General features: G+C 43.9%; 1 protein-coding gene across 5 annotated transcripts in view; it reads left to right on the top strand.

Moving 5' to 3' along the window:
• Positions 1–498: 498 nt before the first annotated feature.
• NRG1 (neuregulin 1) overlaps positions 499–27232 on the top strand; it is a 102296-nt gene continuing 75562 nt past the window's right edge. For 4 of the 5 annotated variants that reach the window (XM_032205416.1, XM_032205418.1, XM_032205419.1 and 1 more), the window contains exon 1: positions 499–1921. In XM_032205416.1, coding sequence (XP_032061307.1) covers positions 1291–1921 — 631 coding nt within the window. In that variant the 5' untranslated portion in view covers positions 499–1290. The remainder of the gene's footprint in view (positions 1922–27232) is intronic. The other variant, XM_032205417.1, reaches the window with a different exon arrangement.

Raw genomic sequence — 27232 nt, forward strand, 5'->3', positions numbered from 1 at the left:
TCTCAGTGAATCAAACTTACTCAGAGGCTTGTAGAGAAAAGCTCTCTCTAGGTGTTAGGCAGGGGGAAGCTGCTGCTGGAAAGCGGGCTTCCCCCTGAGAGAGATCGGGTGTCAGACTCGGCGAGCCCAGTCCAGCCCAAGGCGCTCCCACCTACACCCCGTCCTCTCCCGGCTTTGGGAGACCGTGCCACCGGTGTCTGTCTGTCTGTCTGTCTGTCTCCTCTGACCGCGCTCCGGCGGCGAAGAGGGAGCGGGCGGCAGCGCGCAACTCCTGCCTGCTCCATCCCTTTGATTTGATGGCCTTTATTCTTCCTAATTGGATAAAATAGGAAGTCACTGACAGTCCTGCGTTGCTGGGTGCACTGATTTCCCTCAGACCAGCCCTGCAGAGGGCGGGGGGTGGGGAAGGGGAGGAAGGAGTGAGCCTGTACATCAGAGAAACAGGCTGCAAAGGGGGCTGGGGGAGCGGGGCGGGTGGGGGAGAGAGAAGGAGGAAAGTGAATGAGCGCTCAAGAAGGACAAAGAGGGAGGGGAGAGAAAGGGAGTTACCATCGCCTTGGCATCTCTCTTCCTTTCAAACCTCTGTGTAATGATATTGTTTGCAGTGATGCTCAGACAGCGAGCACCTGCTGCTCTGTAATGATTCAGCCTCTTTCAGCCGCCGCTGTAACGCGACAGGATGCTGCTGCTACTGTCACTTCTGCCGCTGCCGCTGTTGTTACAGATTTTGCTTTTGCTCCTTCTACCGCATGACAATTGTTTTCCTCGCCTAAGCAGATACCAGCCTCAGATGCTCAAGGTGAGAGTCTTGCCTTTCGCTCTGGGCTATTGGTTCACTTAATCTGGTCAATTTGTTTGCTCGTTCGTGGTTTTCTTTCTCTCCACCCTCCTTCCCCCCGTTTTGTTTTGTCGTGCTTGCTTTCGGGGGGACGTTCTCTCCCTCCCTCAGAAGAGCTGGAATTGCTTGAGAGGCGTTTGAGGAATTATAAAAGTGGCCAGGAGTCGGGAGCGCAGTAATCGCAGAGCTGCTCTTGCTTCAGAGAGGCAGCGAGAGCGGCAGAGGGCTCGGGGCGGGGGGCAGGGAGGCCTCATTTTCCCCCCCGTGCATCCCTCCTCTCTCAGTTTGGATGGTGTTGCCGGGCTCAGACCTTTTGTTGCCTCCTGCTCTGTGATTTTTGCAGAGTGCTGTGAATATTTCTACCGTCTCTTTTTGTCTGTGTCTCACAGTAATGGACTGTGGTAGAGTTAAGGCCTTTTGGAGGTGAGCTGTGTGAGAACTGATGCTTAAACATGTCTGAAGTAGCCGCCGACACTTTCCCCAGCCCCTCAGCTCAGCTGAGCCCTGATGCATCCCTCGACGGGCTCCCGGCTGAGGAGAACATGCCGGGGCCCCACAGAGAGGACCAGAGGGTCCAGGGGGTAGCAGGCCTTGCCGCGACCTGCTGTGTGTGCCTGGAGGCAGAGCGACTCAAGGGCTGCCTCAACTCCGAAAAGATCTGCATCGCCCCTATCCTGGCGTGCCTGCTCAGCCTCTGCCTCTGCATTGCTGGCCTCAAGTGGGTCTTTGTGGACAAGATTTTTGAGTATGACTCTCCTACCCACCTTGACCCCGGGAGGATAGGACAAGACCCAAAGAGCACTGTGGATCCTACAGCTCTGTCTGCCTGGGTGCCTTCAGAGGTGTATGCCTCACCCTTTCCCGTACCTAGCCCTGAGAGCAAGGCTGAAGTGACAGTGCAAACTGACAGCTCGCTCGCGCCCTCCAAGCCCTTCTTCCTCCAGCCTTCTCTCTACAACCGCATCCTAGATGTTGGGTTGTTGTCCTCTGCCGCACCTTCGCTGTCACCATCTGCCCTGGAGCCTACCACCGCATCCCAGGCGCAAGCAACAGAAACCAATCTCCAAACTGCTCCAAAACTTTGTAAGTAGAAGCTATGTGTTTCTTCTTTGTTTTCCCTTACACACACACAAATAAATAAATAAAAGGGTTCCTAACTGCTCTGCAGCTGTTGTGAATGAGGGCATGTGACTGTGATGCGCTAAGACGGGTACAGCATCTCTGAGGAGAGCACCTCAGGGCCTCTGAACTTTTATGAGGCATGCAGGGCAATGGACGGGGCTTTGTTTTGGACATTTGTAAAGAGCCAGTACCACCCTTTTCTCTGCATCCACCTGTGGGGAAGCACGTGATCTACTTCAAGGGTTTATCTAATAGCTATTCTGTGTGGTCTGCCAGGCTATTTCTCTCACAAATTTGGTTTGTGTCCTCTGCTGGGTCTTCAATGTGTGCTCATTTTCTTTGCCTTGCCTGCAGAGCACTTCTGTTACCTCCTTCCTGAAGTCTGTTGCTGGCATACATCCCTGTCATCCTCCTGAAGCAGTCAGGGAGAACAGTGGGAAAGAGCGACAGTGTATTTAAAGCAGTTAGAGACTGGGAAATTATTAATTTAGCAGTTAGCTTGTGATCTTGCCCTTTCTTTTAAGAGCATAGCACTATTTCTCTGCATCTGTCCTCTCCTCTAGGAGCTGATTCTTGTTGAACCTGAGATATTTCCTCATTGACTTCTGTGGGGCATTTCAGGAAAGTGTTCTTGTCCGTGCCAAGGCAGGAGGAAGCAGTTTCCAAATTAGTCTTTGTTCATCCTTAAAGCAAAAAATATCCAGGGTACCTGCATTATTTTCTCAGTAGCAATCATAAAGCGTCAGAAAACCACATTGCTGAAGTGTAATTTCTTTGATATTATAATTTGTTTGATACCCATCAAATCTGGAGGAGATGAAGCCAGCAGTTCCTGAGCTGTGTAAAACTGTGCTACACCAGTAAAAGAAAAGGCAGTGTGCCATTGCACCAAGAGCACGGGGCTGAGGTTTCCTTCAGAAAGCTGCAATGATCAGAACAAGCAATTTCCTTGCAAATTGCCTAACAGGACCCCATCTCATATTTCTCCCTTGTGCCTTCCCTATAATGCCGCAGGATGTCCACCCTGTAGGTGTTACATACTGGATCTCAGTCCTGAAGTTACCAGAAGTTCACTATTGAGTTTAGCCCCACCAAGACCAGATTCAGTATAGATATGTATAAATTGGATTAGACATGGCATTTTGGGGCCAATCCCTTTTGCTAGAGAAAAAGAGCACGATTAGAGTGATTTCAGTGGAGGTCCTTCCAGCTGAAAATTGGTCCTGGACAGCTAACTAGGAAAACGATTCCAGAATCACTGAAAATTTAGGTATTCCTGTAGAATCCCTGCAGACTTTTGCTTAGATAACAGGTGACAATGGGATATTGGATTAACAGCAATTTATCTGACGGAAAGAGTCTGATAGGGAAATATTGCTGTGCAGCTAAGTGACAGGGCTTTGTCTATGGGAAGTAAGACATTATTTGAATTATTGGGTCACTTCACTACCTTTGCAGGTATACAAAGTTATAGTAAGTGATTTATTTATTTATTTATTTATTGATGATGCAGAAAATCTCTTTTGTAGTGCTGATATTTTAAGGGGTACCGAAGATGCGACAGCTCTTTTTACTCTATGTAGTTGACCAGGGAACACCATCTAGTCAAAATGGCCTCTTTGCTGTGTGTGGGAGAAATGACCAAAAGCTAGTTATGTCAGAGCAACCTTCACCCTTTTGAATTTCCACATGTGAGGCAAGCCTTTCTCAATAACCTGGTAATCTCATTCTGAAGTAAATGAACGGCAAAATAAAAAAAAAAAAAAAAAGAGATTCTTTAGAGCAGTTACCAGCAAAAAGCTGTTATCTGTTTTCAGATCTGCTCACATCTGGGAAGTAAACGGTTGTCCAGAAATTAGGTGGTTGGGTTGTTGGTATTTTTTTTTTTCTTTAACTCTCACCTTGATGTTCTTAACAGAAATGTGTTTTAAGGTGTCATAGACTTCCAGATAGGCACAGACTGAAAGGAGAGGAAGAACTGGCAGCAGGTCAAGCTCAGGTTGCTCCGAGTGAGAAGGTTGTGTAGCTAGCAATTATTCTAACCATGGCACGTAATCCTGGATGTGGCAAGGGGCTGCAGTTCCCTGCAGCTGTAAGAAAATATAGCTGGAAAAGTGCACTGTGGAAGATCTGCCTAAGAATTCAAGGAAGCATGAAAAGAACTTTTTGGACAGCTCTAAAAGCACTGTCTTGGGGTTTTTGAAACAGCTGCATTTCAAACATGTCGTTCTGCTTTATGTAGAGCAAGATTTGTTGGAGAGGTTGACAGATTGCATCAGTGATAACTTTTTTTTTTTATGAATGCCTTTGACAGCTATAAAATTCTCAAAGAGATGGCTTGGAAAGTAGCATCTGTAAATTGGATTGTCCCTTCTTTGCCTCTCAGTGTCCTTTTTTCTGTTCCAGGCAGAGTGAGGTAACTTGTTCCCAGAAACCCCCTTTTATGCTGATAATATTTTCTCTTTCAGTGTAGAACTTAAAAAGAACTGACACATCGCATATTCTGTGGTATTTTTTCTGAATCAGGCCCTTCCGTGAGTTTCCAAGTCCTTTTCTCTTCTTCTCCTCTCTTATTCTGTCTTACTCAGCATATTCCCCTTAAAGCTGTATCCTTCAAGGTCATCGTCTGTTGAGAGCTAATTGATTCTTCTTTTTCCTGGAGCCTGGGAGAGAAAGCAGAAGAGAGACAATCCTAGTAATTGTGTCTGGTGCATTAGATTCAAGACTGGTCTCCCTCCTATTACCATATTTTACCCTTTATCAATACCGAAAAAATCTCTTCCTTTGTGGTTAGTTTCCATCTTATATCATGGCTCTTTTGCCGAAACGGAAGGAAAGGTGAATATTTTAAATCATCCCCATATTTAGGGACCGTGTGAATCTTAGCACAATTACACCCAAGAAGGTTTCATTACATGTGGGATATAATATTACTCACTAGCCTACAGTCTCCCTCACTCTATGAAGGCATGGAAATTGCAGAAATGCTAACACAGTTCAGCAGCTATATTCTACTTCTTCTTCAGTCATCACCATTAAATACAATTCCACCGTTTACCCAGCTGAGTAACAGACTCATTTTGATAGTACTGTCCAACCTGTGTTTTCATGATAACTACATCCATACATCTGCAAACAAAATACTCACCTCTTTACAGATTTTCCCATTGCCTTTTCTTTCCATGTAAGTGGATTTCCCCCTAAACAAATTCAGCTTTTAAACAATTTGGAGAGGAGAACATTGACTGGACATGGCACTTCAGGCACACCAGGGAGCTGTGAATACAAGCACCCAGCAGCAGAAGCAACTTATTTCATGGCTGATACCACATGCAGCTTCTCACGACAGTCCCAAAGCCCCACTGGCAGCCCTGGCTAGGGCATGCAGCACTCCCGTATTTTGCCTGTGCTTTGAAGTAGAGGTGCACAAGCCTTGGGCTGCTCCTGCACTCTTCTTGCTTTGGGCTTCCTGGCCCCCTTGAGATGTAGTGGGCTGATGGGCTAGCTGCATGTCCATCTCCCAGCCTCTGTCTGTGCCCACCAAGCTGCGCTGGCCATAACACACAGACGTGTGTGGATGCTTAGCTCTGTGCACACACCTCAAGGCAGGCAGGGCTGCTAGGCACAGACAGTCACTTGCTGGGATGGAGAACAGCTTCATCCCCCCTCACCAGTTTGGAAAATTAGGTGAATGAGAGAGAAAGCACCACCACACACTGCTGTTAACTACCCCTCCCTGGGACCACTCCCATTTCCCATTTCTGACTTCTGCGGCCTTTTCAGGTGTCCTTTTCTCAGCAAAAGCTGCTGTTTTCTTATTCTCTGTAAAAGTGCTAAAAGAAGACTGGTAGTAGGCATTTACCTGGAAATGATCTGGACTGCCTTCAAAAGTAATCCCGGCACAGTAGCTGAATTTCTAATGCCATTTTAGAGTTAGGGATGGGAAAAAGTTAAAAGAAAACTAGCCTAACACATGGTTTGGTATCATACAGTAAATGCTTCTTGCAGTTCTCGCTGCCTCTTTCACCTCCACTTGTTCTTTCCCAGTTCTGCATTTGATGTCCTTTCTCCTGTAGACAGTGATTTGCAAAGGTCTGTATTTTATCTCTGTGGCAGGCTGGAGGGAGCCTTCCCTCCAGGTACAGTTGCTGCAGCCTGGGGGAAGGTTCTGATTTATGGACAGTGAGAGTTTGCTCCTAGCAGCATCAGATGCGTTTTTTGTTTGTTTGTTTGTTTGTTTGTTTGTTTTTTGAAAAAAGCCTAATTTTGGCCCATGCTCTGCAGTTCAAAGCCCCACTACAATGCTGTAGGATTGACTCTGTGCCTGGCAGCCTCTGACAGTGTCAAGGTCAGGGATGTGTCAGAGAGCTGCAGGGGGGGAGAGTGGATGATGCAGCACAGGCTGTGTAGCAGCTTTCCCTATCCTCACTGTTATTATGCAGGGCAGCACTGCCAAATAGACTGCTTTTCTCCCAAAGCTTGAAGATGCAGGAGGAGAATATCTTAAAGAAAATGTTTTTCCATTTGTGATACCATGTTGGAGTTGATTAGCCTCAGACACCTAGCCTAAGTGCTTACATTAGAAAGCTAAGCTGCCTTCAGCGTCCTAGTCAGCATCAAGGAAGAGACCTCTCCCAGGGTGGTTACCAGAGTGAGACTAGCAGGAGTAACTCTTTCCCCAGTTAAGTGCTGGCAGTTCTTGTAGTTCAGCTTCTAAGTGTCTGCTGCACAATGCAAAAGCCAGGACTTTTCTCTGACACTTGTCCTGTGAATTAACATCTTGTCACAAGAAAATTCTAATTAATCGTGGTTAAGATACCACACAAGTTCTGAGCCTAACTAGAGCATAATAAAGAGATGCTGATCTCCATTAACAAGCAGCAATAAAGCAAGTTCCAATGCACTGAGCCAGCCCAGATTTTTTTTTTTTTCCTAAAACACTCTTTTCTGGCTTCCCAGAGGTCTTGGTGGCTTATAGATGTATTTACTTGCAGTAATACTCAGAGTTAAGTGCTGTTGGGACTGATGGGGTCAGATGCATAAGATGTTGCAAATTTCAGGGAGTTCAGGTCAACTAAGCCTTCTGAAGTGGTAAATGAGGTGTGCACATTTTCTCTCCCCAGCCCAGTTCATCACACTGTCTACACTGTCTACAAAAAGCTCTCAACAAGCACACACTTTGGTCAGATCAATCTCTTTTTTTTTTTTTTTTTTAATCACCCCCTTTTTTAAGAATGATTGCTTACACACACAAAAAAAAAAAAAAAAAAAAAAAAAAAAAAAAAAAAAGGTTTTCTTCTATTTAACATGCAGAGGCCTGAACTGATCAGTCCTTCTTTTCGTTCTCTTTGAAAACACCCCCAAAATCATGGCTTTCGAAACTACCTTGTGAATGAGGTGTTTTCTTTCATGCACAAATATCATGTGCAGATCATGATGGATAAAATGTTCTGAAGTAATTTCTGTTAGTAATAGTATGAATTTGTGAATATTAGCTTCCACTTGCATGTCTTTTTAAAAGCTGCATTTTACTTTGCAAACTCCACTGAGAATATCTTATGTGTTCGTGCTACGTGGAAATTCAGCGTTGCCTTCTTCCTCATTTAAACACATAGGCATATGTGAGTATAAATAATACAATAGGTACATGAAGTATATGGCCATTGCTTCTTTATTAAAAATGACACTTTGAACTGTACTGCATTGTAAGTTTCTAAGTAAAACTGATTACAAATTGATGCCATTAAAAAATAAAATACAGACACAGGGTTTGAATTTTCACTGCAGGGGACTGAAATTATCATATTTCAGTATCTATTGTACTTGTAAGTGAAGTGCTTGATTTCCTGTTCATGCACTGCAAACACACCCAGCTGCCCACCTCAGATTTGCAGTGTCTCACCTTCAGATGCAGAGAAACCTCGGGGAACTTTCTCAGCATCAGATGAGAAGGCAGAATTTGGCTCGCTGGAGGCTAAGCAGCAGGTTAATTGTGATGCAGAGCTGAAACAATATAAATGAGCATTTTCATCATTTGCAGTCTTGCTAATGGAAATGCAATAGATTTGCTGCAGAAATCCAACTCAGAATCAATAGCAATGCAATGAGGCAGCTGGTTCGGGGAGAGCACATGTGATGCCAATCTACTGCAGACAGTACCTGGGCAGAAACTGCTCTGGCTCTGCATTAGGAAAGGGCAGACAGCCCTAGAAGATGCCACAGCAGGTGATGAGAGACTTCTGATAGGAAAAAGCAGGCTTTACCTAGTATTGGGCAGTGTTAAGAGGTAAGGTTTTCTGTGATTGAGGGAAGATAATTGTTTTCTTTGAGAAATTCAGACTACTTTGAAAAGAAAGATGTCTTTTTTTTGTTACAAGGTACTAAGTGAAGCAAAGAAGAGAGTCATTGTGCTTAGGGTCATGTTCAGAGCACATGAAATCAGGCAGGACAGTGCCTCTTGGAGACAGATAGACGCATTTGGACTATCTCCTGTTAAGGGCTCCTGCCCTCTTGCTCCCCAGACAGACTGCGGAGATGAGCAGGCTCTGTCTTTATGTAGATTGCTTTATGGCAGTCACACTGGCTACCCTTACTATTTATACTGCAGGCAGCCCAGCATTCTGGAGAGTGAGCACTGCGAATGTGAATCAGATCTTGCTCTTTCACCTTAAGATGTTTTGAGAAGGCCCAAACTCGGTAGGAGGTACACATTAAACTCAAAACCCTGAGCATGACTGTTGTTCAGAAATTAGAGAGCTTTTGAAAGCAGCAAGGGAGAAGTACCTATGGTTTGTTTTGGGGTGATGTAAGGCTGATATGGCTGCTTATTTACAGCCTGTCCTTTCTCATCCTGTCTCCTGTTCCCCCACGCCCCAGCCCCAATTCCCAGTAGAGACTTAGTCACGAAGACAGAAGGAATGGTTTTAGCCGGAGAAAGATAGGCAGGAACAAATCCACTGGGACAAGGCTGGCTACCCCTCAAGGCTGCCCTAAGCTAAACCAGCGGCAGGGTCCATCCTGCTCTGGACAAGTGTTGGGATTGCGGCACCCATCTATTACCTTTGCTCCTGCATAGTTTTATGATGAAAGTCTCATTCTAATACAGATCTTCTCACTGAGCATATTCAGCTTTTCCACATATGCCTTCACTGCCCCCCTCCCCCATTTTTTCTTTTTTATATCTGTGCTTCATCCTGGAACTTGCTGGCAGTGCATTCTCATAACTCAGACAGCTTTTTATTTTGGCAATGAATATTGCTTCAGTTTTTGAGATGAAAGGAAATCAATACTGGGTTGGTAGTCACATGGCGCAGGGGGGAGTATATGAAGCTATGATCTTCAGCATGATTCGTGACATTGTTCAGTATTTCTATGGAATTCCTGAAAGAGATTTGAATTTTACATTTTTAACAGTCAATTAATTCATGTGATTAGACAGATCAAAGGAGGAAAAAAAGGAGTATCAAGCTTGTTCCACAGCCTTTCTCTATGAAAAAAAAAAAAAAAAAGACTCTATGCTCATAAAAGACAACCCGAGTCTTCTAAGGTGGTAACTGGAAGTCAGTGTAAAGCTTCTGGAACTGGATGTCAAGAAGAAAAGCTTATGCTTTGCACTGTACTAAATTAATTTGGGCAATGAAATTAGTTTTTCAACTTGAACAAAATTGTCTGAATTCTCACTGGCATTAAGATTTTGTGGGTGGTAGCTCTGTAAAATCTAGCAGAGCATTGGAATGCTCTGGTCCATCACAGATGATAGATGATAGACAGACTACATGACACAGAGAATCTTCATAAGGTTTCTTCCAGACCTGCAGCAGTTGTGGTATCAAAACTGATAGCAAGACACTGTCTGCCTTTTCCCTTATTCCATCATCTCTTTTAAACAGGACCACCTACATTGACTTCGAAAATATGTGTTTGTATTCCAGACATTCATTCTTTTACACTTTTCCCACCTAAATTAAAAAGCTCCTCCAAGATGTGCATTTCCCCTCACAGAGGTGATTATACATTGCAATAATCCAAGTCTTTTTGACAAGACAGGCAGGCTGAGCTCCATAATTCACCCCATAGAGGGAATTGTTTTCAGTCCTTGAATTTTTTCAGCCCCCTTCACGCTTTCTTAGTTTTCAGATAAATAGAGCTATAATTTTGATATGATACTTGCACACCGGCTAGTTCAAAATCCCAAGAAAGGAAAATAAAAACTGTTCGGTTTCTCAGTCATTGTTCAGAAACACCCAGAATGCATGAACTAGCACCAGTGTCAGTTTAATATTTTAAGCAGTAAATAAGTAATGATGTCCAGTCAAAGCAGAAGAACCATGTATCAAAAATTCAGGGGCCCTCCCTATCCTGATTCTTGAGCTGTCCTCAGGGTCATGTGGTGCTTCTTGCTGGGGTGCAACAACAATCTTAATGGACAGTCAAGCGAATAAAAGACCAAAATTGCCCTTCTTTGTCAATGCTACATGTTTTTTAGAAGAACTTCCACCTTTCTCGTTCCCCTGCTGGTTCTGTCGTGCTCTGAAGGATGCCCCCAGCAAAGATTTTTGGATGAACAGGAGCTCAAGTGTTTTACATGTAACTGCGCAAACTCCACCAGTTGCTTGACTTGTGCTCATGTTTCCAAAGACTTCTCCCTCTGTGCCTGCTGACACTTCTTGCACTGTTGGCCCAAGAAAAATTGCAGCAGCATGCTCATAATTTAGTTTACTGTCTCAGCTCTTCCAATGTTTGCTTTTCCACAAGTGATAGCATCTTCAGAACATGGGTGTGTGGGAGAGTAGGATTTTGGTGTTTGTGCATTGCTCCTGCCTACCCAGCTTCAGGACAGATCTATGATTGCATTTCTTCTCACATTTTTGTCCCATTATGGGTCTGCTGCATGGTCTCAGCCTGGCAGCGTTGCATGGTGCCCAGGATTCTCATATCATTGCACGACATGGGAATTCAGGAGCATGATCCTATCAAAAAAAAGTCATAATAACTGATAGTTTCAAGATCCTTTTGTATTTTCAAGATAGCACTTCTTGGGCTGTGGGGATACCCAGCCGGACAGTTACCAGTGTGGAAGTAATACTGCCCTGGTAAGGGAGACATGTGTTGAGGTGAAAGAGACAACTGTAGGGGAATGGAAGAATGATCATTTCTGTAGCTAGGCTGAGCTGGTAGGGGAACAAACTAGTGTCCCTGAATATGCTGTTAGGGTTTTAGGAAGTTAAGAGCGTGGGATAAGAGGGATGACTAAAGGCTTCCTGCTGTATTGATGCATGGGCTTGGAGAGGCTTTAAGTCATACAGGCAACAGAGGAACATTATCAAGTAGCCAGAAAAGTGCAGGGAAACTGGGAAGAAGCAGTTATATATACAAAGTACAGGCAAGCAGAGGATGCCTGACACTTTCTTAACTGGAAGAAAGCAGAAAAACCTGTTCCCTAATGCCACAGATAGCTGTCTGGGACCTTACAGGAAGTCTGGAAACAGTTTCTCCCACTGCTTAGGGGCTGGACTATGAATGCAATCACCCGTTTTTAGGCCATCCTGTGCTTCTCAGGGAACCTCTGCAAGGATGATCCTCTCACCACCCATCCATGCTAACTATAGGCTCCTCACCAATGCTGAAGTTCAGGGACCCTTGCACCTTATTTTCCCCAGCTTCCCTGAGAGCTGGAGCTGCTCTACTCTGCCTGTGCACAGAGCAGTGTGGCTCTGTGTCACTGAATTCCCTCCTGTCGCTTTGTGCGAAAACCATTGGTGCACGGCAGCTATTGCCTTATGGAGGTTTATCAGCCCATCCTGCTTTTCTGAAGACTTTGATTTAGCATTAGAGTTAACAGATTTTGAAGGTTATCAGTAACAATTTTTGCAAACTCCTTCAGCTATGTAATTTTCATGACATACCGCTCTGTGTGTATTCTGTTTGTGAGCACATAAAGGCTGTGTTTCAGGATCAAACAGCCAATCAATGCACACAGTCTGTTTTTCAGAGTCAGTTAACAGAAAAATACCCCAGAATTCCCCCCATGCTCTACAAAACAGCATATAGCCACTAAAGCTGACATGTATGCTGGCATTGATCGTGCAAAGATTCGAGAACATGGCTAGCAAATGCTCTGTTGCTTGCTATCTCCAAGCTTTTGAATTCACCCTACAATAGAGATTAATGGACATCCCTCAGATAAGTAGCTTTTCAAGCAACCCTGTAATTTTCCTAATTGTTGCTAATTGACTGTTTAGTGTTTGCAGTTTTTTCCTTCTCCAAATTTGGAGAGAGGATTAAAAAGACATGTTCTGTGAGCGTACACAGATAACTGGTTACGAGCCCAGGAAGCAGATTTACTAGCTGTGAATCAGCGGAAGTATCAATTCCCTTAAGCCACTTAGCCAGGCAGAAGATGGCAGGGGAGGGGAACTTGATAGCGTGGGGAGTGCTGAAGACAAAGAAAATAGAAGAATATTCTGACATGTCCTGAACAGGACTGAGATCCACCAAATGTGGCATGTCAGTATGCCAGCATTCAAAGAAGGGTTTGGTATCTAAATTGTTTTGCCCCTAAGAGTTATTTAGCAGGTTCCTCATGTTGTAGACTGGTATGTGTTTATGCTCTGCTCGTGCATTTTTAGGTCAGAAAATATCTACAATGTCTTCTCTGGGCTGTTACTGATAATTTCAGAATTCTCATTTATTTTAACAAGTGGGTTTACTGGCACTGCTGTTCGATGTTAACTTAAACTTCATTTATACATTAGTTTTCATATTTCTCTATTTTGCAAATGGGTGGTGATGCCACAATGACAAAAAGTCCCTGATAATTAATCCAAAATGATGACTTAACAGAAACACTGAGAATGTTTTTTAGAAACACAGCTTGTACATATTGTGCAAGTCATGTAAATCCTACACTTGCAGAGAACGACTTAAAAATGTCAGTCAACAAAGAAGGATCGGGCAAATGATGCTACCATGAATTGTGTATACCCATAGGTCATATCAAAAGAGAAGCTTCTGTGTATTCAGATATGCCAAGGAAACACCTCATCATGTGAGAGTGAACTGAAAATAGATTACTCAAGGTAGAAATTAACCACGTATTTTGAAGAAAAAGCCAGCTCAACTGCTGGCATTTTTTATCAGGGGGTTAACTGACCCGAATCAATCACACAGTAAGACCACATGTCCCAGCCATTACTGCCACCAACAGCACCATGTTTGCTTGCTACCCCCAAGGTAAGCAGTTCATATCTCAATCTCAACAGGAAAGAAGCTTTAGTAAATTTAAATCCCACCCTCTGATGACTGTGGTGTATCCACCCTCTGGTGAATATAAATTTCTTCATCTTTGCAATAAATATTTGAAACAGCTCCTTACCTCCCTGCTAATTCTATTTTTTCCCTGAAAACTGGTGGGGAGTCCAGCCTCACTGATCTTTGTTTCATCTTGTGTTGAGTTCAGGAGCTGCTCTGTTCCCTTCCAGTTCAGCTTGACCGCTCTGTGATTCAGTGTAAAAATAGAAGAAACCTTGGAATGATCACTTGAAATATAATATGATTCTGCTTTAAATTCTGCTAGCTTAAAGAGCCATTATGTCCTGTTCTTGTGGGGACCCTGTAAAGTGAACATCCTTAAAACACAGGAAGACTATAGCAGAAGGATCACAAACCCACTGATATCTGTGCAACTGTGAGAGGTTGTGGGGGTGCTCACTTGCTAATAGAGTTTTTAACGTTGTCAGTTATTTACTTCCCACGTGTGATCTCAACCTCAATCTTTCTTGTTCTTCACTCTCTTGCAGCACTAGTGATCTGCCCTTTTCTTTGCTTAGGAAGCCTTCATGCTGCTTGGCATTCTCAGCAGACTTGGACCGAGAGATCTGCTCCCGAAGGCAGCTCATGCTCTGAATTATGCATAAGTCCATCACAGAGGGGCTGCACTTCATGGCTCTTATTTGGGGGTGATGATGTAAGAGAGTCAAAGCAATACGGTGACACTTTTCATTTTTCATGTCCTAGCTCTGTTAAGAGCAACCCTTGAATTGTGTCATTTTTCTCCCATGTGACTGTTTAATCACCTGAGAGAGTACCAGCCAGAGTTTTGTGGTAAGATTGATTATACTCCCAACAAAGTGCTTCCTTCATCTGAGCGCCGGGAAGTAGCCTAGTTTAGAAGCTAATGGGCTTCAGTCTGAAGGGGAAATGGTGACTGTGATTGAAATGTCACTTCAGAATACTGAGATCCTGGGGAGGCTGTTGCTGTGGAGAGATGGGGAAAGATATTCTTCAGCTGGACCATACAAATCTGTGCAATGGGGACACTTCAGCTTCTCCTTTGAAAACATGCAGACATGGGAGCGTTCAGACCTGTAAGGAGAGAAGGATGTTGCTGCAGACATAAGGCTGATTTTGTTTGCCCTGGTAGCCTGCATTGCCATAGTACCGGTGCTGTGAGGTTTGCAACGTCACTGCTGCTGTCAGCAAAGAGCACTGCGGGACCAGCTGGGACTCCAGCTAGCATGCCATGTGATGAACAGAGCAGTGAAACAGTGATATTCCACTAAACCTCCCAACACACATTTTGACACCAGCCTGCACTTACTTCCTCTACAGGCCTGTGGGAGAACTCGGGAAATACACCCATCAGCCCTATTTCACAGTGATTGAGTCAATAATAACATTGTAGGTGACAGCTTACAAACACTTTGCTTTGCTTGGGTGAATTCACAGCCTCTGAGCACCAACAGCTCCTCTTAGAGAGGGCTGTATGATTTGGTAGGTATCATGGAGGAAACCTGTGGCAGTGCTAAGAACGCTATCTCACAGCCTGAGAAGCAGCTGTCTTCTCTTTAATGGGTGACATGTGCTAATGAAAATCTAGGAAGGAAGGGGAGAAAAATCACAAATAAAAGGTATTAAAGATACAGAAGAATGCTGGTATGATTTTTGATTCTCAACTCCAGGTTATGTCAGTTTGTAGTAAGAATTATTGCTTAAGATATATAGAAAGACACCAGAACTTCACTGTTAAAATGCTTTCCTTTCCAACATTTATTGCTAAAAATGGATGAAATAAATGTAAACAAAATCAGATCCTGACATTTCAAGTTAGGCTATTTTTTTTGTCATTGCTTCATTGAATGCAATGGACTGTTTGCTAATGGCTTCGTTCAGGAAAAAAAAAATAGCAATGTTGCACTTCATTGACATTTGACAATTGAACATTTAGCCAAAGTATTGGCAATACAACAAGTATTCGACATTTAAAGCTCTAACTTTGAGAAATGTGATTGGGGATCACATTTCCCAAACACAGAGCTTTAAATGTCGAATAGTTGTTGTTCCCTTTGGCTGAACCTCAACCAGCTGCAGAATCTGTTTGTGTTTGTTTCTGTTTTCTGAGGTTATTTTATTAGTTTGTTGGGTTTGGGTTGTTTTCATTTTTAAGTAGACATTTGTTGCATCTTTCCAAATCTTTGCTGTTTTCAACTCCATGAATAAGTGTGCAAAATCATCTGGTTGTTTTGAACACCACCTACTTCCATGGCTTTTTTTTTTCTTCACTACTCCATGTATAGCATAGGTGCAGACCTCACTTCCTCAGCGACTCATGGAGCCCCATTAAATTTAATGGCCTTGGCTTGCACAAAGAAAGGTTACAGGAATGACCTTTACATCAGCACATTCTTCAGCAGAAAAATACACCCGTGCCAACAGTGACCAGATATGCCAGGCACCAGGAGGAAGGAACCAGCATTGTGCTGGATGGAGGAGCATGGTGGGGATGAAGAGGAGCTGTGAAGCTCCTGCTGCCCTGCAGCAGTGGCAGGGTGCCAGCCCAGTGACCAGGCAGGAGGGCAGTCCCCTCAATGCTGGTTGGGGAAGGTGCAGGCACACAGCAGGTATGCAGTGGCTTAACAGGTGAAAAGGCAGACCCTTGAGGAAGGACAGGATGGGACATCAATGTTCTCTGAGTGCTGGTTGCATAGCAGGGGGATTCACAAGTCTGAGAGTGATCTCTTCAGCAGAAACCCCCTCATAGCTGGTCAGCCCTGTTCAGGAAGATTTTTTCTCTTTGCCCTTCACTATTGTCATTACTGTAATAAATTGAGGATAATTGTTTGGCTTGAAACAGCTCTGCCTTCTGCTGTGTAGGTGGGGAAATGATGCCAGGAACAATCCTTTCTTCTCCTGCCAGTTTGCTTTTCTCTGCAGCAGGGATACTATACATACCAGTCCTGTATAGCTGCTGCTGTTAGCAAAAAACAACCTAAGCACTACCTCAGCTAGAAATGCAAGATTGATTACATTAGATGTGCTCTACTCCCAGTGTCCTGCATGAAATCAGCTCTTGAATAGGTTAATACCATTGCTTCAGAGTGGAAAATGCCAATGTTAATACAGGGTTTGTAATGGATAGACAGCTTGGTACAGAGCACAAATGTATGGAAGTGGGTTGCTGGCAGACTTGTACCTGAGGAGGAAGGTCAAATGAAGGTTTGCATGTGCTGATGTCTTCTATGCCAAAGTCAGCACTTGACCAATTACTGGGACACCCCAGAAAGCTGTATCCTCTGTAAGCCTGAGTTCAGCTCTGCCACGATGCTGTTTACAGAAAACTCAAATGTGTTTTCAGCCATATCCCAAATAATTCTGCTGCTTTAAAGTGAGGGCAGGATACCATGCCAATATTTTAAACACTGCTTAGAAATGAAACAGAAAATGGAAGATTTCTCTTTTGAAACTACAGACAAATGACTGGTAGCAGGGCAGAGCAGATGATGCCTATTGAAAGGATGAGAGCCTTGGCAAGATCACAGAACCACAGAACTGTAGGGGTTGGAAGGGACCTCAAAAGATCATTGGGAGAATCTGAAGAGGAATCCTACCTCTTCTTTGGTACCACATGAAGTCTCCAAAAGACACCAGTTCTTAGAGGGATGTCCAGGCCCTCTACTCCAGTGGCCTAGCATGGATGATGAGGTTAAGAGGTTTAGACGTGGCTTGAGAGCTGGGCAGTCCAGTTCTGCTTTGCCCTTACACTCTTATGCTTTTCTCCAGTGGTTCATCAGGCAGAGACAAAAACTGGCCTTACCAGCCATATGCTGCCCAGGTGATGCTGTGGTTCTTGGCTCTAGGGAGATGGATGTGCAAATGAATGGACAACTGGCTTTTCCATCTAACTTGTTTCCAAGAGCCCCACTTTAGTTCAACTTCTGAGCATTCCTGTATGATCAGTGTTGCCTCCCATTTATAAATGTGGTGGCTGGCACTGGGCTACTCACAGCCAGCACAAAGATTTGCATAGAGTTGGGGTAAAATGTGTGGTTTGGAGGGGTGCTCCAAGAGAGTGCTGCCAGTCCATCAAGGACTGGCAGCATATCTACCCTAGGTATCTATCCCTAGAGAGAGCTGCGCAGAGCTTTGCACCGTGCTTCCATGCCCTCAAGGACCACATGCTGCAAAGAAACTTGTATGTGGCACCCCTTTGATGCTAGGGAAATGGAGAACCGTTGTTGGAGAAATGGTAGAGTCATGAGATAACCAGCAGGTACTTGAAAAGCAAACGACACACTGCCCCTTAGGTGAAGAATGTTGTTATGGTACCCTGTATAGGAGGCCCTAATCTTTCCTTGGAGTGAGACCCCACCAACATAGTTAAATTCCGTGGCTCAGGATGCACTAGTTCTGTACAGTTTTACATATTTTCCTGGCTTTTGCACCTTCTCAGATCATAATGTATGTCTCTTCTGAACCACAACTACTCTTAGAGAAATGCAATAGCAGTAACTAACTACAAGGCAGGACAGCGACATCTCTGGGGCTCCTCCTCCATTTCTTCTGTTACTGGGCAAAGATGCATATTCTGTGGAGTGCTGCTGTATGTAAGCCATGAGGCAAAATGATCTACACCTCTTAGACACAAAACAATGAAGAACCATTTGGCTTGCAATCTCCTGGCAGCCAACGTGATGCTCTGCCATGCAACACATCTGTTTTGCATTCAGATCAGGCAGAAAGGAAACACGTTGCAGGCTATTTTTAGCATTTCAAATGAGTTGGTGGGGTACTGCAGTGGGCTGATCTCTCATAAGAACTAAAACTAGGAAACAAACAGCTATTCTTTAGAAGCTACTTCTGAAGCAGAGTGTATGTGTGAGTTAATGCCTGTTTAATGAATCTGTAGTTTTAGACCTGAGTACTAAGCATTTACCAAACGCTCCAGTACCTCTAAGGACCTGTTTCATTTACTTTGCTGGAATGACCTCTGGGGCTGGTGTGGACTTCTACAGGTATTAAGTCTTAATATCTGGAAGACAATTGAGAAGCATGGATTCAGGATGTTGTAGGTGGTGGCTTTGTATGGTACAGCGCTGTCCTTTGACCTTTCTTGGAGATTTGACAACCCCAAAACCAAAACATCTGTAGTAAACAAGGTTTGTTATCCTGTTGCTGTCACTGATATTTCTGATTCACTGTCCGTCTCTCAACTACCCTAATTTACTTTGTATTTTCAAAGTAGTGTTTTTTTAAGAGGCCTCTTGCATCCTGAAGTGGTTCAGTGGTATATTGTTTCATAATCACAATACTTTATGTCATGTCCTGGTTATCTGACACTTCTAGAGAATGACAGTGAAACTTAAAGCTCTTTATCTATTGTCTTGGGACATGGCTAAGACCTCCTTCCACTTAGGATTCAAGGTCTTTATGGGAGAGAGGGGAAGTTGTCATTGCTTCTTACTAGGCTAAAATTACTATATCATTATGGAGATTAAATAGAATAATCTTGAATGCTCTTAATGTATTAACATTGCCTGATTCCAACTAAGAGCTGGTAGAACAATATTTCCAGGGTACCATCTATTATTCATCTCTCTTTCTTCCGCTAAATGAAAGACCATAGACACTGAGTGTAACTAGTTTTACCTTTGCTTCAAAAGAAGTGCCAAGCTGTTTCATTTTTTGAAGTACAATTCAGTCAGGTCCTTTAGAGAACTGCACAGATATCTGCTCTTGCCATGGCCAGGGAGGCCGTCATTTATTCTAACCAGAAAGGGCTCTTCAGGAGTATAAGACATAAACAGAGAACAAACCATAAAGTTTAATAAATCTCCGGAGATAGATAGAAAGCTCTCTAGTAAATGAAGATTCTCGTAGAGCCTCCCACTCCCTTCCCAGTGTGTTGCCAATTTTAGGGAAAATTAAACAATTTGGCAGGGGACAAGGCCATACCATTTCCCTCAGAACAACAGTTACAGCAGGCCTTTCCTAGCAATGTTTTACTCAGTTATTCTCACACAGATCTGTTCTGCTCAGTAATTGCTTCTCATAAAGTACATTTGTCTGCATAACTCCTGCTTTGTCATTCCTGCAGTGCAGGGTCTCACTGGCCCTAGCAAACGGAGCTTTTCCAAGCTGAGGAACAGCAGAGAGGGGTGTTGAAATCCCTCTGGGACTCAGGCTGCCACAGAGGGGTACTGCACCAGGCAGTATTCACCTGGGTCTGGACTCTTCCAAGCCATACACTGACTGAGCTCCTTACGTATCACAAGTGACATTCGTGCTCCCATATGTCATTTCACAAGCGCAGTTGTGCTGCTCTGTGCTGCCCTGTGCAATGCAGGCAACAGGTTCTGTTTTCTCAGGGATGGCATGGCAGCATCTCTTCACGTTTGCCTCTTTGGCATCATGGATGTGGCAGCTAATTGCAGCATGTTTCCCAGCTCTTTCACATGTGTGCCAAGTCATGCTGCTCTGCCTGGCCCACTGGGAGATGGGTAATGCTCAAATCTCATCACTATCAATTGGATGTCCTAGAAAAGATAGAGCAGCCTCTGCTGTAACTCATGACCAGCAGAGATCAGCAGGAAATGAGAGGGTTAAAATGCACCTAAATCCTGGCATGCACAGGTTGTCTCTTTCCCAGTCTTGTGATTGCTGACTGCAGGCTCTTCCAAGATGCTGAAGGACACTGCTGAAGGTGAAATTCAGCCCTGAGTGACTGGGTTCTCAAGCTTGGGCGTTGCATCTCCAGGGTGAGGCAGCTCTTCCCTCTGCTCTAGCTAGAACACCAGCCTTATCAGTGTTGGTTTTGAAGGTCTCTGTGAAAAGACAGACTTCAGCAGGACCAGAATTGCAAATAACTGCAAATGATGCACATATATGTGGCTCCTTTGGGTTTCTGTTGTGGGTCAGCATAGTATTTTCAGATCCTGTTAACAGCTTGCTAGTGTGACTTTGTTGTTGCTGGCATTATAAGGTATGTCTTGAGGCTTCAACCTGCTATGCCAACAAACTGAGATAAGATGCAGAGCCCTTCTTTAAGGTGTTCAGTACAGAGTCAAGAAAGACAATACATGTAGGTTGGAGGGGAAAAAAAAGTGTGATTGCACTTGTGCTGTGAGGCCAATTCAGAGCAAAGGGCTGAATCTAAGGCTCTTTGGTCAAGTCTTCCCTGCTGTTGCTACCTCCCACCATCTCCTGCTGCTGGAGCTGCAGCCATCAGTCAAAGCTACTGCTCCCACACTGTTGATCACCACCCATATGCTCTGGGAGAGCAGCTCTCCGCCTGCTGAGTGGCATGCATGGAGGCTCCAATTTGGCAGCTACGCAGTTTTGGGATAACCCAGTGCTGGGGCAAAAACTCCTCAACCAAACACTGCCAAGTACTGTGATCTGAAATGGACTCACTCTGCTGGTTCAAGTTTGTTCCAAAACAGATGGTGGAATAGCTGTGCACTGTCTGGCTTTGCTGTGCTCAGGTGTAGTCTGCCCCTCTGCAGCCAGCAAACTGCTAAACAGCAAGTGCGGAGTGAAGCAGGTACTTGCAGTTTGTTGCATTGCTGGAAATTAAGAAACCGAGTGCAAACTCTTGAGGGAAAGCACACGGAGTTGCAGTCATCACACGACAGCTCTCCAAGGGTTCAGCTCCGCATGGTAGCGGGGCCAGTGCAGGGAACGGGAGGCTCAGCACAGCACTGCAAGTCTGTGCCCCAGCAGCAGAACCTGCTTTCTGAACCAGCTGGAAGTCACTGCTGATATATGTCAGCAACCTGAAAATAAATAAATACATAATAAATAAATACAAAATAAATAAATACATAAATAAAACCACCAAAAAAAAAAAAAAAACGTGCAGCTGCTGGCCCCTTCATGTGGCAGCTCCCAGTGCATGCAATGTAACATGAGAGCTGCTTCGCACACCAAGACCACTGCCTTCCTCCTCCCTCCAGCCCTGCACCAGACACATCCCCAAAATTTGCCCTGCAGGAGAGCTTCTGTGCCTTGGCTTTTTTTTTTTTTTTTTCATGGACAGAGAGGAGGAAAATCCCTCAGCACAGGGATGGTTCTGTTTTGTGTTATCTGCCTGGAAATAGTCATGCTGACAGTAAAACTTGTGGAAAATATGTGTTCACCTACTGCTTGCAGATGCTCCCTCCATGGCAAACTGCTGGGACTCCCTGGTAGGAGATAAAATTGCAGGAATGACCATATGTGGAAGGGATTGTGTGCTATGTGTGTCAATACATGTCAAAGGTTGTTATCTCTCCCCCTCTTTTCCCCTAAAGAAGCCGTACAAGATGGATGCCTTGTACTCCAAGAAGGAGTTAGGTCCTTCTAGCAAATCTCCTTTGGTGTCATCCAGCATGCTTAGGTATTTAAACCCCTCTGAGAATCAGTCTGTTCATGAGAGAAAGGTTGCACTGCCTCTGAAAAATAAATCCTGCAAGACGCATCCTTGGTCTACTGCTTCCCTTAAGCCTCTCCCAGTTTGGGGAGAATTGGAAGCAAGTCAAAAACGAAACACGGCAGTGCTTTCCACTGCCTTCTTGCCTACAAAAGGGAGGTGACAAAAGCCACCGTACTTGCTGTGGTAGCACGTTTTCCCCACAGCATCTGTTCAGCCATTATTCACCCAGGTTGGCAATAAAAGCTCCTGCTTTGTGAATTCAAGTCGTGTAGATGCTGGGAGCTATCAGCTGTATTGTGGCCCTGATTTGGTCAGCTGTTGTCAAAAACTACTAAACTACTAATGACTATTGATTAAGGGTCTGCAAATGTTAATGAAGATAGCTGTTCTTAAAGCCTCCTTTATAATAAAAAGTGCCTTAGAAATATGGCCTGGTCAGACCAATCCTCTTAGAAGTTGTTTGCAGTCAAGTGAGATATTCTACCTTTCAGCACTTAAAAGATAAGCGATGGAGAGCGGCTTGTAAAATCTATCCAGATATAGACGCCTGCTGTTCTGCAGAGGCCAACAATTAAGCTGTTACCATGAGACTGTCACTATTCAGAGCTCCTGTGACAAAGTGTCAGCCCCTTGCGTCCTGATACTACATGAAAATCTGTACTTCTTTCCTCTCCTCTTTTATTTTTGCATTAATTTCCAATCATGATGACTGCAAAAATAAGCTTAAAAATGCAGGCAGCTGAAGTTCAAAAATCCAGAGGCCAAAAAATAATGTGTTGTTTTAAAAGAGATTTTCATTTTCAAGCCAATTTCTTGATTTTTGAACACTTGGGATTGGCAAGACAGACTGTATAACCTTTTATTGAGAACACAGGCTTCAAATCTTGGCATCTTTAGGAATATGGATTTTAATAGAACTTTTTTTTTTTTTCTTTTTTAGTTGCAAAACACTTATTTTAATTCATCTTATTTTATGGCTTCTCTTCAGACCATATTTCTGGATGACTTTTTTTCTTTAAATAACTGTCCTTGTTCCACAAAGACTCCAGTTTGGCTGAATGAGAATATAAATAGGCCCATGCATGGTATTGGTGGAAGATATGGATGATGTTACAAGTGTCTAAAAGCCTCTAGAATGTCTCAGAAACACTCAGGGCAATTGTTGAAACTTCTGGAATTCCTCCATTAGTGTTTTTTTCCCACAAGAAATGACAATTCCATCCCTGGCAATATACATCCAGCATCCTTTGAATGACACTAAGCTGCTGAATCATGAAATTTGCTTTCCGTCATCCCCCTGAAAAATCTGATGTGTTCGTATGCACATATGCAGACACACATAACATGACCTAACCATGGAATATTACTCAAATGCGACACTGAGATGTCTTTGTCTCCTCACTAATTCCCCTACCATTTCAAGAGCTGCGTGTCCTGTGCTGCAAAGAAAGTCATGTTCCTGAAGCTTAATGACTCTCCCTCTCCCGAGTCTCTAAAGTAGATCTGAGCCAACCAAATGGTTTTCTCAGCTGCCTCATCAAGGTGGCAATTTGTGCTAAAAAATTAGCTACTGTTTCATGATAAACATACCCTAAAAACTAAACTCCTTTTGATCTATTGTCTCGTGTCAGTGGTCTTAACATATGGGTTTAAAGGTTAAAGAGGGAGATTGACTCAAAGCTCATTTGATCAGTATCCTTCTACTAGAGGGGGCACAGAACAGGTTGTCCAGCTAAACAACCTTCTTTGAAAATGAGAAGGAACATCTCATTGGAAAGCCAACGTCTCCCATGAATTAAGCTCCATTTTACATTGGATTGCAAAGGGGTAAATCCAAAGGACAAGTGCTTGATGTCAGTAGAGAAACTGCACCCTGACAAAATCAAGAGTTTGGCACTTAGCGACTTGTTATAGCAATGGTCATTATGTTGTTACACAGCTAAAACTAGACCAGAGATCTAAAGTATAAATGCATGTAGTTTCTGTTGCTCTGTTTAAGCATTTCTGACCTTGAAGTAGCTCATGTTTCATGGGCTTATAGCTGTTCTCTGGACTCTTTCTGGTTTGTCCATATCCTCCTACTTTTAAGAGTAGTCTCATACCATGCAAGCAAGAACAGACTGATGCAGCCCAGCATGGGGTGTGCTTTTTCTGTGACTGTTTTCCCACCATTTGCAATCCATAATAAATCTGAAGTCTTTTACTAGAGTCATTCTTCCCCCCTGCGTGTGTGTTGTTGATTCATTCTGCTCATATGTCCCCATTTAACAGCACCTGTGTATTTCCGCAGTCCATTTCTCTGTTTTTTTCCAAAATCCCTTTCCATGAAGATACTGCCTACTACACATTCACACTCTCACAACCATAACCAAACTTCTCAACCTTTACAGTTTTGCCAGTGCGTGACACAGGCCATAGCAATGTGTGACAAATGACAGAAATGTGGAACATTTGTGCCCCATTGCATATCATGCTGTAACTACAGATAGTAATCGCTTTTAACCATAAAAACTGTTTACAGAATGCTTTTCCAGTGAGCGTGAGTCATGTAAATCAGTTTGTGTCACTCACTTGTTTATACGCGATTAGAAAAGTGGTCTGTGTGGCCAGTTATCTGATGGCTGAGGATCTCAGCTGGGATTCTCCGTTAGTACCTGCATGAGTGAGATGTTGGCCACAAGAGCAGAGGCCATCCCCTTGGCTTAGCTCCAGAGCTTGTCCTCTTCCATAGCTCCGTGGATGAGCCTGCACCTCCCTATGGAAGCTGGACTGGGTGTAACCATTTGTAAATGTGCTGCCGTCTTCCAAAAGGCTCTCCCTCATGCACTCAAGGCTGAAGCATGGGGATTTCTTCTCCCTTCGGTCCCTGCCGGCAGCACGTCAGAAGGCAGAGTGTTTTGGACGGATCAGACCCCAGCTGTCAGAGAAATGAGTGAAATGGGATTAGTGTCCATGTCTGAGAACACACCAGCTTGCTTACGCCGCGCTGGAAGCATGTGGCAGAGCTGGGGATAAAACCCCATTCCCTTCCGGCAGAGCACAAAACCTTAATTGTATAACCTCTTCCTCCCTGCGTACGGTTTTGTCAGCGGTGGCTACAGAGTCAGCAAGTGGAAAGCAGGATAAGGCCAGGAAACAAAGCATGCATCCTGCAGCAGGAGCAGTCAGCAAGGGGCCTGCGACCCACGGGGACAGGAGAACCCCAGCACTGCTTGCCTGGGAGCCTCGTCATCATAAACGTGGTGGTAGAGTCTGGAAGCAACATAAAATAAGTCTTTTGTCCTCCCCCTCCAAACCAAAACGAACCTAGTGAATGCATCAGGAGAATAATAGTACCAGTTTCATAGCAGCTTTAACCCAGCTCACATTTAAATGTGCAATCTCACACCCGTTCTAAAAACTTGCCACATTAGAGATTTGCAATTAAAATGACGGAGAACATTACTTTTCATGGGATACTGCAGAAAACCAATGCTTTTTTGTGTGTGTTGTTTTTAGAAAGCTGTTACCACAGTGCCCTCATTCCATAAACATATCGAATTTGAGAATAAACCAGAAGTGAGGAATAATTCAGTCACCAGAATGGGAAGCGTAAGAAGCTTCTGCAAAAGTGCAAAGATGTCTGTTTGGTTGCCTGGAAATCCCTTGCTGTATTTCCTTCTGTAATTCTCACTTGCACCAACCCCAAGAGTCAAACATTATAATAGGATCAGGCCCTGAATGACAAAGAAATAGATAACCAAAACTGACTTAGCAAAACGCAGCATCTTCCTCCCCTCCCCAGCTTATTATGGGAGTTATTACTTATCCTGGTTAGACGAGCAGGGTTTGTCCAGGAAGAGCTCTCACCCAGGCTTCACCAGGAGCAGTCCGGACACAGAAACACATTGCTGAAAGTCCCATCTCCACTCCACCCCCTAAAAAGAAGAGGAAAGGCATATTTTAGTCTTATAGAAACCAAATAAATTTGCACAAAGACATTGCAAGTGTGGAGAGCTGCAGCTGCTCCTACATAATCTCTGCAGCTGAAAGTAAAAAATAAATAAATAAATAAATAAATAAATAAATAAAAATAAAAAACCTCTAATAAAAAAAAAAAAAACAGGTTCTGAAAAATCTGTTTCCTTCTGCAGTTACCACTAGATCTGCACAGCAACAGCCACTATATAGTGCTTTGCATTCATTAGTTATTATAGTTATTTTAATGAAGTTCTTAAAGATGTTGGAAAGCATAAAGTGCCATGACCATGCTGCTCAAGATTTTTTATAAGCATTGGCAATTAATGATGAGCACTAAATTAGACAGCTTTTTCAGTTTCTTGGCAAAAATATCTGCAAACATATTGCATAATAACTGTTCTCAGGACAATGTTCTGTTATGGAAATTCTGTCATTCAGGCAAATATTTTATAACTTTTCAGAGCCTGATAATTTTCAGACCATAGCCACTTATTTCACAGCAAGAAGACAAGAAATAAAATAAGACATTCTCATTAGTGTTCAGTCTTGCAATATCATTAAGACAATTTATTATTTCAGTGGAAAAAGCTTTCCTAATTCAACAGCACTTATTGATTTTTGCTTTTGCCTTCATAGTACCTGTTTGGTTTATGGCCATGAAGAAGTGTAAGTTATGGAGTTCTGGAAGATTAGCTGATGAGTTTGAATGCTTTGAAGCACAAGTATGAGCTGGTCTTATCTGAGAACTAGATATTATGTTAAAAGATAAAAAATCCATCCCATTGAGGAAAAGGTATGTCATTTTTAAAAGAACGAGGCTGCTGGGAAATCTGAGAAAGATACACCCAGCAAGGGGTAATAAAACAGCATAGTAAAATGTCAGAGAAGAGGTTTAGCAGGGAATGGATGCATTAACCAGTGGAAATGATAAACTTAGGACTGGGCCTGGGCACTGGACAGCATCTGGGGTGTTCAGGAAGGGCTTTGCAATAGGGAAAGGTGGGTATGGGCACTGCTTATAGCAGCCCCTCTGCGAAACACCCAGTGGTGACTAACCAAACACAGCTCCTTTCTGACCCACAAGCCGAACCCCAGGGCCTGCAGCTGGGGAAGTGCCAGTCCTGAGGGGTCCACGCTTTCTGCCAGGCACTAACCTTGCAGCTCCTGCAGTCAGCTGCCTCTTTGCAAATGGTAGCACATCTTCTCCCTCTGTACGCGGCATGGGATGTGACTCGGGGGGCTGGCTCCTGCAATCGGTGTTTGGGGAGCCTGGCACACACTGACCAGAGCAGGAGGTGTTGGAGGCACCCTGTCCATCCGCTCATATTGTCCATGTCCAAGTGGTTGGTGAAGCAGCTTTCCCAGTGTGGTCTTGCCAGGAGGGTGTCTGTTAAAGCTTTGCAACTTTATAGGTAATAGCAATAATTGCAGATACTGGATACAGGGCTGGAGATTCCCAAGTTCCTAGCCAAGCCTTCACAGTGGATTACTTCTAGGTCTTCTTGCCAGCATCGTTTTAGCAATGCATGAGCCCCTTTGGGGTGTGATGATGACTGCCTATCTGTTGGAGGTGTGTTTCTGGATGTGCAAGGGAGGACACACCAGTTACTCTGGAACAGTGTTCA

This window comes from Aythya fuligula, chromosome Z (assembly GCF_009819795.1).
Source record: "Aythya fuligula isolate bAytFul2 chromosome Z, bAytFul2.pri, whole genome shotgun sequence".
Taxonomy (NCBI): domain Eukaryota; kingdom Metazoa; phylum Chordata; class Aves; order Anseriformes; family Anatidae; genus Aythya; species Aythya fuligula.